Source organism: Lemur catta, chromosome 12, assembly GCF_020740605.2.
Source record: "Lemur catta isolate mLemCat1 chromosome 12, mLemCat1.pri, whole genome shotgun sequence".
NCBI classification, from domain to species: domain Eukaryota; kingdom Metazoa; phylum Chordata; class Mammalia; order Primates; family Lemuridae; genus Lemur; species Lemur catta.
The window spans coordinates 23,288,667-23,302,500 of record NC_059139.1 but is presented as its reverse complement, the minus strand read 5'-3'; the positions used below and the strand labels follow the sequence as shown (position 1 = coordinate 23,302,500).

The following is a 13,834-nucleotide window of genomic DNA, read 5'->3' as shown; positions in this document are numbered from 1 at the left end:
ATGACATATGACTTACTCAAAGCCACGCGAAAAATTCACTTTCTGCCCCTCCCCACTGCTGTGCTAGGTGTGTATGTTCACCTGGCTACTAATAAAATACGTACAACAGTGTGAAGAGAAAGGGAAAAAACTCTTCTACTGTCCCACTGATAACAGATTGCAGTTCATCAAGTTGCTATATCTTGAGACTAAAACTCAATTATGTTCTGAAGGATTTTTAAATTGCAAAAGTTGATTTAAAAATGCTTTTAGCCTATTATTTGTTTGATTCTCTAACTTATAAAAAAATCACATTTACAGGATTATGTGCCACACACACACTTATAAGATCTGATCAAGACTAGTTTTGATCTCAGTACCTCATTAAGACTAACATGAAATTATTTAAAAATTTCAAATGTGGGATGAAAATTATACATTTTGGCCACTGCAAAATGCTCCCTTATTTTTGGATGAATACTGTCCAATCTTCTCAGAGTAAGGAGGGAGATGAGGGGCTTACTGGAGAGAACGAGCTGTAATGAGATGGAGACATTTTATAACGGTTTTCAAACACCTGGTGCTCAAGAAAGCATTTCTTGATGTTAGTCTACATCTTGGTTTCACTGTCGATGGGTTTCTCAGTTTCATTGTCCTGGGCAATCAGCTGATATGGTTTCTTCATTTCATTTTCTTCAATCACCGAGTTACCCATTTCAACATCTCGGTTCTTCAGTTCATGTCGTGACAAGTGCTCCACAATCCCAGCTCCAAGGGAGTCTCCCAGCACGTTGGTGGTGGTTCGGAGGCGGTCCCTGCAGGCAGGGTGGGGAGGAAGGAAAAATGAGGCTCCTGTGAACATCACGAGATTTCAGCTTATGCTATGAACTGATTGGCACTGTCTTTAGAAACATCTCTTAAAATTCAGTTTGGTGTATCCATCAGCTGCATGATTACATAACAGATATATAACATTTATCATAGTACCTATTAAAAGTTATAAGGACATAGGTGGACAATGTTCACTAAGATACTAGTCTGACTGTAGCTAGAGTCCCAACAGTGGGGAATGACCCTTCTCCTTTTCCTTTCATTTAAAATTTCTCTTTTCTAACTCACACTCCTTTATACCAGAGGTTCTCAAAGTGTGGTCCAGAGACCCTGGGTGTCCCTGAGGTCAAAACTATTCTCACAATAAACACTAAGATGTCCTTTGCCCCTTCCACTCTCATTTTCTCATGAACATATGGTGGAGTTTTGCAAAGACTCCACCCACCACGTGTGCTAGCACAACACAGAGAATGCAGAAGCAGTTAGGAAACTCGAGCTGTCTTGTGCTAAGCCAGACAGTAAGGAAACTTGCAAACTGTAGAGGGGTGTCATTCTTTTCACTAAATTTTTAGTTTGAAAATGGTTATTTTTCACAAAAAAGTTATTTATGTTAACACGTAATGAATTTATTAATGTAACCTCTAAATAAATTTAAAATTCATTTAATAACTTTATTTAGCCATTTTATAATTTGTAAGTTTTTCTAATATGACAAGTAATGATAGGTATAACCCATGTAGATAAAAGGCTTTTTCGTTCCTCAAGAATTTTTAACATAAACCTTTGAGAATCCAGTGCTCACATTAACTGAGTGCTCACTATGGGCCAGACAGGTGTGTGGAATGCTTTCTATGCATCGTTGCATTTGACCCTCACAGTATCACCAGGAGCTAGAGGACATGAGCATCCACATTGTATGGAGGTGGAAACTGGGGTGGTTGGGTAACCTGCCCTGTGTCACACAGGGCCACGACGCAAACACAGGTCCAAGTAACCGGGGAATAAATCTCTCCACGGCCCCCCACAAGCACAGGGCTCGTGCACGCTGTCGAGCTCTTTGTGGTCATTAGTTTCAGTAAAGTCAACATGTCTTGACTCTAGCACCTACTGTGTTCTTTTAGGCATTTGCTTTGGGCATCTTGGCAGAAAAATTTTCAAAAGCAAAAGGGAAATTTTGACAGAAAAGGGGCCGAGAATGTCAGCTGGATGAACGAGGGACGAGGACAGAGGGATGGGCCCTGGAGGTTAGGGTCAGAGGGTATGGAGGGTATATTTCTCAGAACTTCCCCCAGAGCCAAAAATCGATTCCACTTAATGGTGCTAGCTCTCTTCCCACTGTCTGCATGACCACTCCTCACCCTGCTGGGCTCAGATGGGGACATCACTGCCACCGGGATGGGAAGCTCAAGGGGGGCCGGGCCTGAGCCAGCGTGCGGGGCCTGCAGTTCTGCTCCAGCCGCTGTGGCAATGTGTTGTGCAATTCAGAAACGGCCTTGCTGATTTATGTTGGCTTCACAGGGAGGAGGTTTCCCAATCCCTGAGCTGCTTTATGGAGTGAGAAGTGCAGCAGCCAGATGTGCCCCTCAGGCTGACAGGGGAGTGAGCGCGCATGGCGTCTGGGGCTTGGGCTCCAGATAAGGGCCATGGATCAGGCGATGAGGACAATTTAATTATCGGCCAACCTAATCCTCTTTTGGAGTTCTTTTGGCAGGCGTGCTGGGCTGCCTGGTGCCCTAGAATGACAGAGGGGGGCCCTGCGACAGTGAGCCAGAGCGCAGTCGAGCGTACTCACAGGAACCAGTCCACTGCGATGATGAGCGTGATGTCATCGGTGGGCAGCCCCACAGAGGTCAGCACGATGACCATAGTGACCAGGCCTGCCTGAGGAATTCCAGCTGCCCCAATACTGGCGGCCGTGGCTGTGATGCTGTTGAACGAAGAACAAGACAGAAAACATTTTTACAAAGCTCTCTAGGTAGAGCATATACCCTGCAAAACATGCTCAGTGCCAATGGCCGGCTGGCCACGTAACAGAAGAGGATGTGCTTCAGGAAAATGTAAATGACATTAAAAAAAAAATCATTAAGGTCATAATCATACTAATATTTTTATCATGGGCTTATTATGTGTCATCTGATATGCTAGGCATGGCTCATCTCATTTGATCTTCACAGCAACCCTTATGAAGTTGGTCATGTTGTGATAGCTGTTTTTAAATGAAGAAACTGTTAGCTATACACTTTTTCATGTCCCGGAAAGCATGTTGTAAGGTCTAAAATGCTGTTGAGTTACAATAACAATTTGTTTCTAATCATTCCCCTATCCAAGTGGAGGGCTGTAAAGATACTGAACATGCATCATTAATTGCGGAAAAAAATCAAATTTATTAATTCAAAAGCAAAATAATTTATGAACAAAGTTCTGTAGCACTGTAAATATAAATATTTTATGGATATAGTGTGAACCTGGTTTGCAAGGCAAATATTGTATTGTTAAATTGTTATTTTTTTTTTTTTAGAGACAGGGTTTCCCAGGCTGGAACACAGAGGTGTGGTCATAACTCACTGTAGCCTCCAACTTCTGGCCTCAAGCGATCCTCCTCCACCCACCTCAGCCTCCCAAGCAGCTGGGATTATAGGAGTATGCCAGCATGCCTGACTAATTTGAAAAAAATTTTTAGAGATGGGATCTCACTATGTTGCCCAAGCTGGACTTGAACTCCTGGCTTCAAGCAATCCTCCTGTCTCAGCCTTCCAAATTGCTGGGATTATAGGCATGAGCCACCATGCCCAGCTCCAAATGTTTTGTAAATAAAGTATTACCTAGATATAAAGTATTATTACTAAAGTATTAAGTCTTTGGCAGGAAGTGCTCATAGTTCCCCATTCTGTTCCTCTTCCATGGTGGTAGAACTTTTAGCTGGTATATGGCCCCAGAATGAACACTATACTTCCCAGCCTCCCTTGGAAATTAGGTTGAATTCTGGCCAATGAACATGGGTGGAAGTGATGGAGCAACTTGCAGGCTCTGCCACTTCCCCACTTCACACTGGCTAAAACTTGGAGGGGGTGATGAGCCATCCTGGACCACTTGGATAAGGACAATACCCCCTAGGCTGGGCGCGGTGGCTCATGCCTGTAATCCTAGCACTCTGGGAGGCCGAGGTGGGTGGATCGTTTGAGCTCAGGAGTTCCAGACCAGCCTGAGCAAGAGCGAGACCCCGTCTCTACTAAAAATAGAAAGAAATTAGCTGAACAACTAAAAATATATAGAAAAAATTAACGGGGCATGGTGGTGCATGCCTGTAGTCCCAGCTACTCGGGAGGCTGAAGCAGAAGGATTGCTTGAGTCCAGGAATTTGAGGTTGCTGTGAGTTAGGCTGATGCCATGGCACTCTAGCCCGGCAACAGGGCAAGACTCTGTCTCAAAAAAAAAAAAAAAAAAGAAAAAGAAAAAAAAGAGAAAGAGACAGGATAACACCCCAGTGACTCTGGAACCACCAGCCTTGTCCAGTATACCATAGAACCCCTACCAGCCTTGAGGGCTTTGTGGAGCAGAGCTGCTCTACATGAAAGAGAAATACTTTATCTTGTTTAAGTCATGTTGCTGTTATTATTTTTAACTGTCTCATACAACTGAAACTTTTTTCGTAACTCAGGGCTTTTTAACCAACATGCCAACTTACACCCAAGAAGAAGTTACAGGTGAGCTAAAATAATGATCTCCCAGCCCCAGGATAGTGAGGTTAATATAATCTAGCTAGGGTTCCTGGAACCCTCAGATCAGTCAATGACCTCTGACCATGATTGGCTGTCTTTTTTACTCCCATGCATCCCACAAATATCATCATTTTTCTAGTAACACAAAATATATATACAGAGTCTAACATAACTTATTTTTAAATAAACAAAAAATGTGGGGTGGCTGATAGAGATTAAAAGAAACTAAGAAACCAAATGCAAGGCATAAATCCGGATTCGATCTTGGTCTAGGAGAAAAGCTATAAAAGACATTTTTGGGGACAATGGGGAAATTTGAATATAGACTAGATATTTTGGAAGTATTTTTAAGATTCTTGCTATTGTGACTATATAGAAGAATATCCTTATTTTTAGGAGATGCATACTGAATTCTGTACACATGAAATGTCATAATGACAGAGAAAGAGAAAGAAGAAGCAAACATGGTAAAACGTTCACAATTTTTAGATCTAGGTAGAGGACGTTCAACTTTTCTATATTATAGGACAACTTTCATAATAAAATGTTTTGGGGAAAAACCCCAAAATCTGACTTATTTTGATCTATACAATATATTATTAATAATAAGAACAGAGGCTGATCTAGATTGTGAGGCTTAAAGTTTCCTATTGCCTTTAGACTTATTGGTCTGTTGTGCATTGTAACTTTCAGTAAGCAAAGAGGGGGGATTATGTTAATATATGCACGTGGATTGTATAGGCTATCTCTGGAAGGATAAAGAAAAATGGACAAGTAATACTGGTTGCCTCTGCAGAAGGAAACTAAGAGACTGGGGGAAAGGATGGAAAGGAAAATTACTTTTCACTGGACATCTCCAATATAATAGTTAAAAAAAAAATTCTCCACAAAAATCGGAATCTCAACCTACTTGCTAAAAATTAACCCAGGAGAAAAAGTTAATCCAGTTTTTCAAGTGTATTTTTATTTTCTAATATTATCTATAAAAGCTAACATATTTTAATGCTTTGTAAAATTGAAGTATAATCTAACACTTTTAAAAATGAGAAATATCCATAATATGTATTTTGTAGACATCATAAAAAGAATGAGCTAGATATATTTACAAATCGTATATTGACAAGCAAACCAATCAAGGAGCAAACAGTATGTAGGGTATGATTCCACTAATTACAAAAAAGAAGTGTGTGTATGTCTACGTAAACCAAACACAAACACCTACAGAAAAATGTGGAGTGATATGGTGGCAGGCAGGTTTCCTTTCTTACTTTATATATTTCTATCTTATTTGAATTTTGTTATTAATGACTGTGCACATCTTTAATTTTAAAACTAATAAAAATATGTAAGTATAAAAATAAAACTATTCCCCCCAACCCCAAACTCCTGATTGTGTGTGATCCCTTTCTCAACCAATTTCTTCACCCAATCCTGATCACCATCTGGTGTTTTAAAGACAGTCTTCAGAAAATGTGTGTAGAACTCGTTCCTTGTACCTGATGGTAATAATCTGTCCAAAGTTCAGTTCAAAGTTGTTAACTTGAGCAATGAAGATGGCAGCCAAAGCCTCGTAGAGGGCAGTCCCATCCATGTTAATGGTGGCCCCTACAGGAAGCACGAATCTGGTGACGCGTTTGTCCACGCCATTGTTCTCTTCCAGGCACTTGAAGGTGATGGGCAGAGTGGCAGAACTGAGAACAGTGGAACAGAGCATGTCAGCAGAGGGTCCTGGTAGTTCAGACTGTGTCTGTGCATTTGGTCTTTTGGACAGACAGTTAGTTCCTTCCTCTCCTACATCCTAACTTAAAGGGAACTAAGTCAGCACTTGTATAAATAAGGGAGCGGGGTTAGGAACAGTGTGGTCCCCTCACGGGGTCATTTGGCAGCTCTCCTGTTTCTGGGTTCCTCTGTGAGGCACCCCTTGTGATCACTCCCCCATCACAACAGCCTGTGCCAAGTCCCTCTGGCATTTCTCCCTATGGTAAATACCAACTGCAGGAGAGAGAGGAGAGTGGGCAGGAAAAGATAGTTGATTTCCATTTTGTCCCCCAAAAGAGTATATAGCCAGCCATTCCCTGAATCCTAAAAAGGTCTGATGAGCATGAGACGTGAAAAAGCCAATTCACTGTTCCGTGGAAGTTAAAACCCGGAACAAAATGCCTCCTCCTACCCCCAACTTGAGAGGCTCTGGTTCAAAGTAAAGCTTCAGACACGATTTCTGATAGGAGTAAGCTGCTCATATACACATACCTTGAAGAGGTCCCCAGAGCTGTGACAAGTGCTTGCAGCAACCCTCCAATAAAAACCCAAGGGTTTTTCCGGGTTACCAAGAAGTAGAGGAGGGGCAGCACGATGACTGCGTGAATGAGTAAGCCAACAATGACGGTCACGGTGTACATGGCAAGCTGCCCCCCAATCACACCCATGTCTTCCATCTCGACAATTTTCCCGGCGATCAGGAAGAGGATGCCCACAGGGGCGTACCTGCGGAGAAGCCACACACGCACAGTCAGAGTCCGGCTTCCACTGAGCTAGTCTGCAGAAATTTCCAAGTAATAAGAAAAAGGGAGAGAGAGTTGATTTCCAAACTTTTCTGCCCATGGTACTTATTAGGACTTGTAGAAACTGCCAACTTCTTTCTTGTCTTATTTAAATATAAATTTCCCCTGGTTATTGCAGAATCGGGCTTTCCCCTCACTCAGCATTGCTCTAGGACACGATTTTGTTTTCCCTTTTAAACCTGTGAAAAAAGGCAGGTACCCAGCTATTGTTACTCATCTCTGTTTTCCTAGACAGTTCTCCTTTTGCCACACCTGGGTCACTTTTTTGATCCTCAGATGCTACCCACTTCCCCTGCCTCCTGTTCCCCTGCTAAGTACCTTGAACTGCCAGAATCCACTGTACTGATATCCAGAGTTCGGAGACATTTCCCACATCAGAGCCTGATTCCCAAGTTACGCAAGAGGCACACAGTGGTACGTCAGTGTTTCAGGTTCGCAGTCACCTCCCTTCTTCAACGACCACTTTTATTATTGTTTTTCCGTAGCTACACACCACTTGCAGTATGACTTAGTATTATTCTTAAAACACCTTTTCACTTAAGTCAATTTACTTTAGGAGAAAATTTTATGTTATAGTGCAAACGGAAAACTAGTACCACCTTCCATAAATAGAAGGTGTCCATAAACTTAATCGTGTGCCTGTCTGTACTCCCATATCAGGTTATAGGTGTTCTAATTAGCAATTATCACCCACAGGCTGCTATTGCCTTTTGTGAGCTTTTCCCCTGCAGACTGTGAGAATGCACAACTGAGACACAAAATGACTTGTACATATCGAAATAACCCTGGTTGCTTAAAGGCCCTGCTGCCCCCTTTCCACTCCCTTTGTCTGATGTGTGCAGTAAACTGCAAGCAAACTCACATTACCAAACACAGAGAAACCAATCACCCTTAAGGAGAAGAGTCTGCCGGGAACTGTGGAGAACTTATTTCAAATTGAAAAGTACAATGCTTCTTTCAAAAGTCTTAAAAACACAGGCCAGGAAATCACAGGGGTACCTGTTTTCAGAAATGTAATAACTCAATATTGAATGTGCAGGCAAAATGTACAGCTAGAAAGGCTACACGTGAGGTTCATTCAGTGGCCTTGAATGGGCTTCTTTCATAAAAGAGGTGAAAGGTGGAGGCATTTTAATAATATGAAGATAAATGTCCACTTTCATTCCTGCCAGGATTTCAAAGGAGCCTTCCCATTGGGGGCTCCCGTGGAGACCACATTCTGATCCGTCTTTGTGCGCAAGTTCATATTCATCTTGTATAAACTCCTAAAAAATGAATTTCTCTGGGCTTTGGTGGCATTAAAGACAAAGAACATTTTTAATCATGTTGCTGAGGGAGTGCTTTTCTTAGCAATGGATGTCTTCCTGCCTCAGGTGCCAAGGAGGAGTCTAGATTAAAAGTAAGGCATAAAAGACAGGCAACCCCCATGTGAGGCCTAAGCCAATCAAAGGGTTCTCTCCCTGCTGCGAGAGTTAACTTTCCAAGGTCAATGTTCCTCTTTGGATTTGGTCTTTTCCTTTTTCTCCTGCTCTCAACTTTATTAAAGAAAGTTTTGTCATAAATTGTGACCTGGTGTTTTATAATACTTCCTTTGGTTCTTTCACATTCTTCAGGAGAACTGCCTTTTTCAATGCTTTGTTAGGGCCGACACAGAATGAGGAGACCTCAGTCTTCCTGGTAGTCAAGGGGCCTCTGCATTTGCTTTTCCTGCTACTGGACTGCTGTTCTCCTGGCACTTTCTATGACGGGCTTCTTCTGGTTATTCAGGTCTTAGCAAAAAATGTCACCTCCTCATAGGCCCTTCTGTACCATCTTGTGCAAATTTCATGCCCTCTCCCCAGTCACCTACTATTTTATTTTTTCATAGCACTTGTGACTGAAGCATATGATTGATTTGTTTGTTTATCATCTGTCTTCCTTAAAAGAATGTTAAGATCAACCCAGGGTATTCCTGTATGTTCTCTTTATTGCTATACACACAGTGGCTGGCACCGCATACTTGGCATATAGTAGACACTCAATAAGTATGTCTTGAATGAATAACTAAGAATGGGATTCCATTAGCACTGGGGCAAAGGAGCTGACGCCTTTTGAAAACAAGGAAGCAAACTTATTAAGAGAGGCTTGCTGATAGGTTCAATGTCTCTGCAGGCCCAGAAATTCATTGATTTTCTTGTGCTTACCAGAGTGAGATAACTGCAATTGGCCATGCTGCCTTGTGGCATCATCCTCAGTACAGAACACATGTTGATCACAATAACCATCTTGTATGCATCATATACAGCAAATGGCAATACATACCACATTATCACTGCTACCAATCTCATGATGGCTTCGTTGAGAGAATCAAAGAACTCTCTCAGGGCCTGGCCCTGCTCCTTCATGTTTCCAATCACAAAACCGAAGCACATGGAGAAGACAACTAGTCCCAGGGCATTGACCCCATTCACAGATCCTGGAACTGGGACCAGCTCCTCCGTGATCCGCGTAAGAGTCTCCATGGCCTCTGACACGTTGTTTATCACAGCCCCGATAAGCGTTTCGTTGGACTGGACGGTCACTTTAAAGCTTCTCTTCTCATAGTTGGTTTTAAACTGAAAAATAAAAAGAATGACAGGAACGAAAGGTGACTTTTATTTTTTTTCTATGCTTTCCTGTTGTCCAGATTTTCTGTAATTATATACATTACTTTGTATTCAGAGAATAGGGTCATAGACAACATCCACCTATCTAATCTGTGGCAAACCCCTACTATTTCCTCGACACAGACAGGCAGACAGACACACACACAAATAAATAATGACTCATAATGGGAAACATATTTGGTTAAAGACACTAGACTAAAACACACACATGTGCTTTTGCTTTCTTCTGAAACCCTAATAAAATGACTACAATGAGATTAAAAACCCCAGATAGTCACAATAATCCTTTTACTTTCCATGAGGATCATGCTATGGGATCGTGGAGAAATCACCTGACATCCTTTCTTTCATATTCTGCAGCTGTGAAACAGGAATAACCGTGCTGGTTCCACCTCACAGCATTGTTGTGGCGATGAAATTAAGCAGAATATATGAGAACATCTTATAAATTTGAAAGTACTATACTAGTGATGGCTAATGGTGCTCAATGACAAAGCCTGTCAGGGATTTAACTTAGTTAGAGATTTCAGTGGGTATTAAAAGTTAAAAATTGCTGGTCATCGTGGTTCACGCCTATAATCCCAGCAGCTCAGGAGGCTGAGGTGGGAGGATCACTTGAGCCCAGGAGTTTGAGACCAGCCAGGGCGAAATAGCAAAACTCCATCTCTAAAAAAATAAAAATAAAAAGTAAAATAAAAAGTAAAATACAAAATAAAAAAATAAAAATCCCCAAGCAAACAATCTTCAAGCCATTCCTGATAATTATCAATTCTTAAGAATAGATGTCTGATTAACAGTTGGTGATGACAACTCACTTTCTCCAAGTCAGTAGTTGTGTTTCTCTTTCTTTTCTAACTCAAGAGATGATCTTTGCCCCATAGTTTCTGTACAGATGCCCCAGATAGGAGATGCTGAGTACATTACTGGGGCCATATGAAACAATTGAGCCCATCCCTTTATGATTTTAATGAGAGTAGAATTCCTGGTCTTGATGGGGATTGTAGTAAAGCATCAGTGAGAGTAATAATGTATGGGTGGTGACAGGATCTAGAATGGGGTGGGGGGGGGAGCACTGCATATATGAAGTGCTTGATCATTTGTGTACCAAGAGTAAGACTTTCTCGTCCATTGGGAAGCCACTATTCCCAAACAAGGATATGCCCAGCTGTCAACACTGTGGACACATTCCCAAACAATCAGTAGCATTGCTGGCGATTTCAAGCAACAAAAAAACTGGCCCCTGTTCATCTCCTATTCTAATCAACTCTCAAAGTTCTTTATTCTGTCGGGTGCTTATGCATTTATGGATTGTGTGGGGTAGATTTTCAGTCCTGATTAGCCTTTCTTATGTCTCCAACTGCATTCCCTTAGACACTGTTTGTAGCCTACACAAAAACTGCAACCTTGTTTGCATTCTGTCTAAGCCAACTAGACCTGGGGAAAAACATTTGCTTCCCCTTCAAAATCCTGTAAATGCAATCCCAAACCAAACACAATAAATCTGCACAAGTCATCACTTTTCCCATCTGAAAGATCTAGAAATCAGCATTTTTGCTATCACCCAGTGCCAGCTGACTGACTGGAATAGTCAGCCCCATGGTGCTCGAGTTGGCTGGTCGGATTGAAAGGGGTTTATTATTTATGGTTATAGTTGTTTTTGAATAAAGTTAGATTTTGGCCTCTTAAGCTTTTTATTTTTTAAAGAAAGAATTGTTTGAATTTTGCAATGCGTGTATGCATTACTTATTAAAATAGACTTAATAAAAATTTTTAAAGGGGAAAAGAACAAAGGGGGTACTTAGTTGTGTAAAACCTGGTCCTCCATGGGGCTGGGGTTTTGTTTTGTTTTGTTTTTTACAGATCCTAAGCAGAAGGGCTAGGGAATTACAACAGGGAGAATTGACACCATCTGGAGAAATGTTTGGGAAGTATTATTTAACCCAGAATGTCTGTTTCCCTGTTGATATTTTGAGCAACAAAGCTTTTATATTCAAATGAGGTTATGATGAACTTTATTGATTTTATCCCCTAATAATAGTAAACGTATTTGTATCCAAAGCATAAAACACCAAGAGTCGCTTGGATATGAGCTCAAAAGGCACCTAACCTCACTATATCCTCTAGGTGGGTGTCTCATCACCCTGGATATTCCTCTCTTGGAAGCAGAATGGAGTAGTAGAAAGAAGATAAAATTTAGAGTCAACACAAGGGATTTGAATTCTGGATCTGCCATTTACTACTTGTGAGAACTTGTGCCTGTTACATAATCCCCCTGAGTTCTTATAGTTGAGTTGCCTCATCAGTGAAATGAAGACAATGATACTCACCATATTTATGTGAGGACTAAATATAACATTAGTGCCTGGCACATAGCATGCATTCCATAAATGATGATGCCATTCCTTTCTGATGTGGTTCTCCTTTAGAACCCGCAAGACCCTTAGTAGACGTCTAAAAACCAGTCCACTGGATTTTAAATCAAACTCAGAAACCTAAATAATCTCTCAAACATTCTCTAAAGCAAGTTGTAAATGTATTTTAGGTTTGAATTTGCTTGCCCGGTAGACTTCTACATGTGGGAAGTGTGGGCAGAGTGAGGGGATCTTGTGATTAGTCTTCTTACCAGTAACAGAGACTCAATGAGCTATTTGTATGTAAGACATACTGTGTCTGGCAACTAATATGCCTTCAGTACAAGGTAAGAACCACCCCTCCCCACAAAATTCCCCAGAAAACCCTCGTGTTTTCCATTTGGTTGGCAAGAGAAGTGTTTCTTATTGTAGAGAAATGGAAAAAAAAAAAAAGGGTCCTATTTGGTGTGGTATGCCAAAAAGGAATTTCAAAGGTGAATTAGTGGCTGTAGAGTATTTACCTGTTTAAAGCAGGCTTCCACCAGATTTGGAGGGAACATGTTCCTGCAAAGAAAATAACAGTAAGTTGAAAAATTCTCCAAATAATGTTTGCTCCTTAAATACTACATCAGTATATCTAAGGTAAAGATTGCATTGAACCAAGCAGCAAAGGAAAAAAGAGACAGATTTTGGTGGATTTTATGACTTGAAATGGAACATATGGTCCCCCCTAAGTTGGGGCCATGTAGTTCATACATATTTTTCAGGGAAGTCTCCAATTCAACTCTTCTATCCTCTTGTCAGCCAATGAGATTCTTTGTGCAGTCATTAAATTATCAGAACCCTGCTCCTAGGAAGAATCAAAGTGAGAATGGAAAGGGCTTTTATCATTAGCATTCTGGCTAACTGAGGTATCATTCAATAGTAGTCATTTTGGTTATTGTACTATGCGTCTAGGAACTGAATGTTCTGAATCAAAAGTCATGGTCAGACTATGGAATTTTGTTCTCCAAAAATTCCTCCTAAAAGCCTTCTGGGGGATGGGATATTGGCACTGAACTGCTGGAGCTTCTGCGGCTCTTTGGTGGTCAATGGAGAGATGGCATACAACATTTGAACTTGAGGCCCACATGGCAGGATTTGTCACTTCCTCAGAGTCTATGTCAGAACAGTGTTTGGGTTTGTGGGGGTGGTGAGGGAGGAGCCACACTCTGGCTGAGGATTTCTAAGCAGCTGTGTGGCACTGGCCAAGTCATAGCACCCATTTATGTCTCGGCTGATTCATCTGTTAAAGAGGAGATTGGATTAAACTATCATTAGGGCTCCAAGACAGAAGACTGTGGGAGAAGACATGACCTGGGGAGTTAGCTATCTCAAGCTCAAGATCATACCAGTTGTGTGCTATCCAAGTTATATTTTATGGTTATAAACTCTTGTCCCTTTCGTCCTACGACCAAGACCATCTTGTTTTCTTTTCCTTGCCATCTATGCTCATGGGTTCGCTTCTATAAACCTTGATAGAAGTGTGCATTCAGGAGATGCCAGGATAAGTGCTCAAGCTAAGTGACTGGGGCGGGGGGGACAGGATAATCATACACTTGTCACTGAGGCAAGGAGAGACAGAAACACACAGAGCTCTGATGGATCAACCAGACTGGGGATGACAAGATCTCAATTCTTCAAACAAGGAGTAAACATTATAGGGGAAGAAAATATAAAATATAATAATGTATTCCTAATCCAAACTA

At 41.4% G+C, this 13,834-nt stretch overlaps 1 protein-coding gene across 2 annotated transcripts in view; it reads right to left on the bottom strand.

Moving 5' to 3' along the window:
- SLC1A3 (solute carrier family 1 member 3) overlaps positions 1-13,834 on the bottom strand; it is a 78,271-nt gene that overhangs the window by 1,506 nt on the left and 62,931 nt on the right. For both annotated transcript variants that reach the window (XM_045566213.1, XM_045566214.1), the window contains exons 5-10: positions 12,608-12,650; positions 9,392-9,684; positions 6,780-7,013; positions 6,026-6,220; positions 2,603-2,737; positions 1-794 (exon numbers count right to left, since the gene is read on the bottom strand). The exon at positions 1-794 is cut by the window's left edge and continues 1,506 nt beyond it. In XM_045566213.1, the coding sequence (XP_045422169.1) occupies positions 590-794; positions 2,603-2,737; positions 6,026-6,220; positions 6,780-7,013; positions 9,392-9,684; positions 12,608-12,650 (1,105 nt within the window). In that variant the 3' untranslated portion in view covers positions 1-589. The remainder of the gene's footprint in view (positions 795-2,602; positions 2,738-6,025; positions 6,221-6,779; positions 7,014-9,391; positions 9,685-12,607; positions 12,651-13,834) is intronic.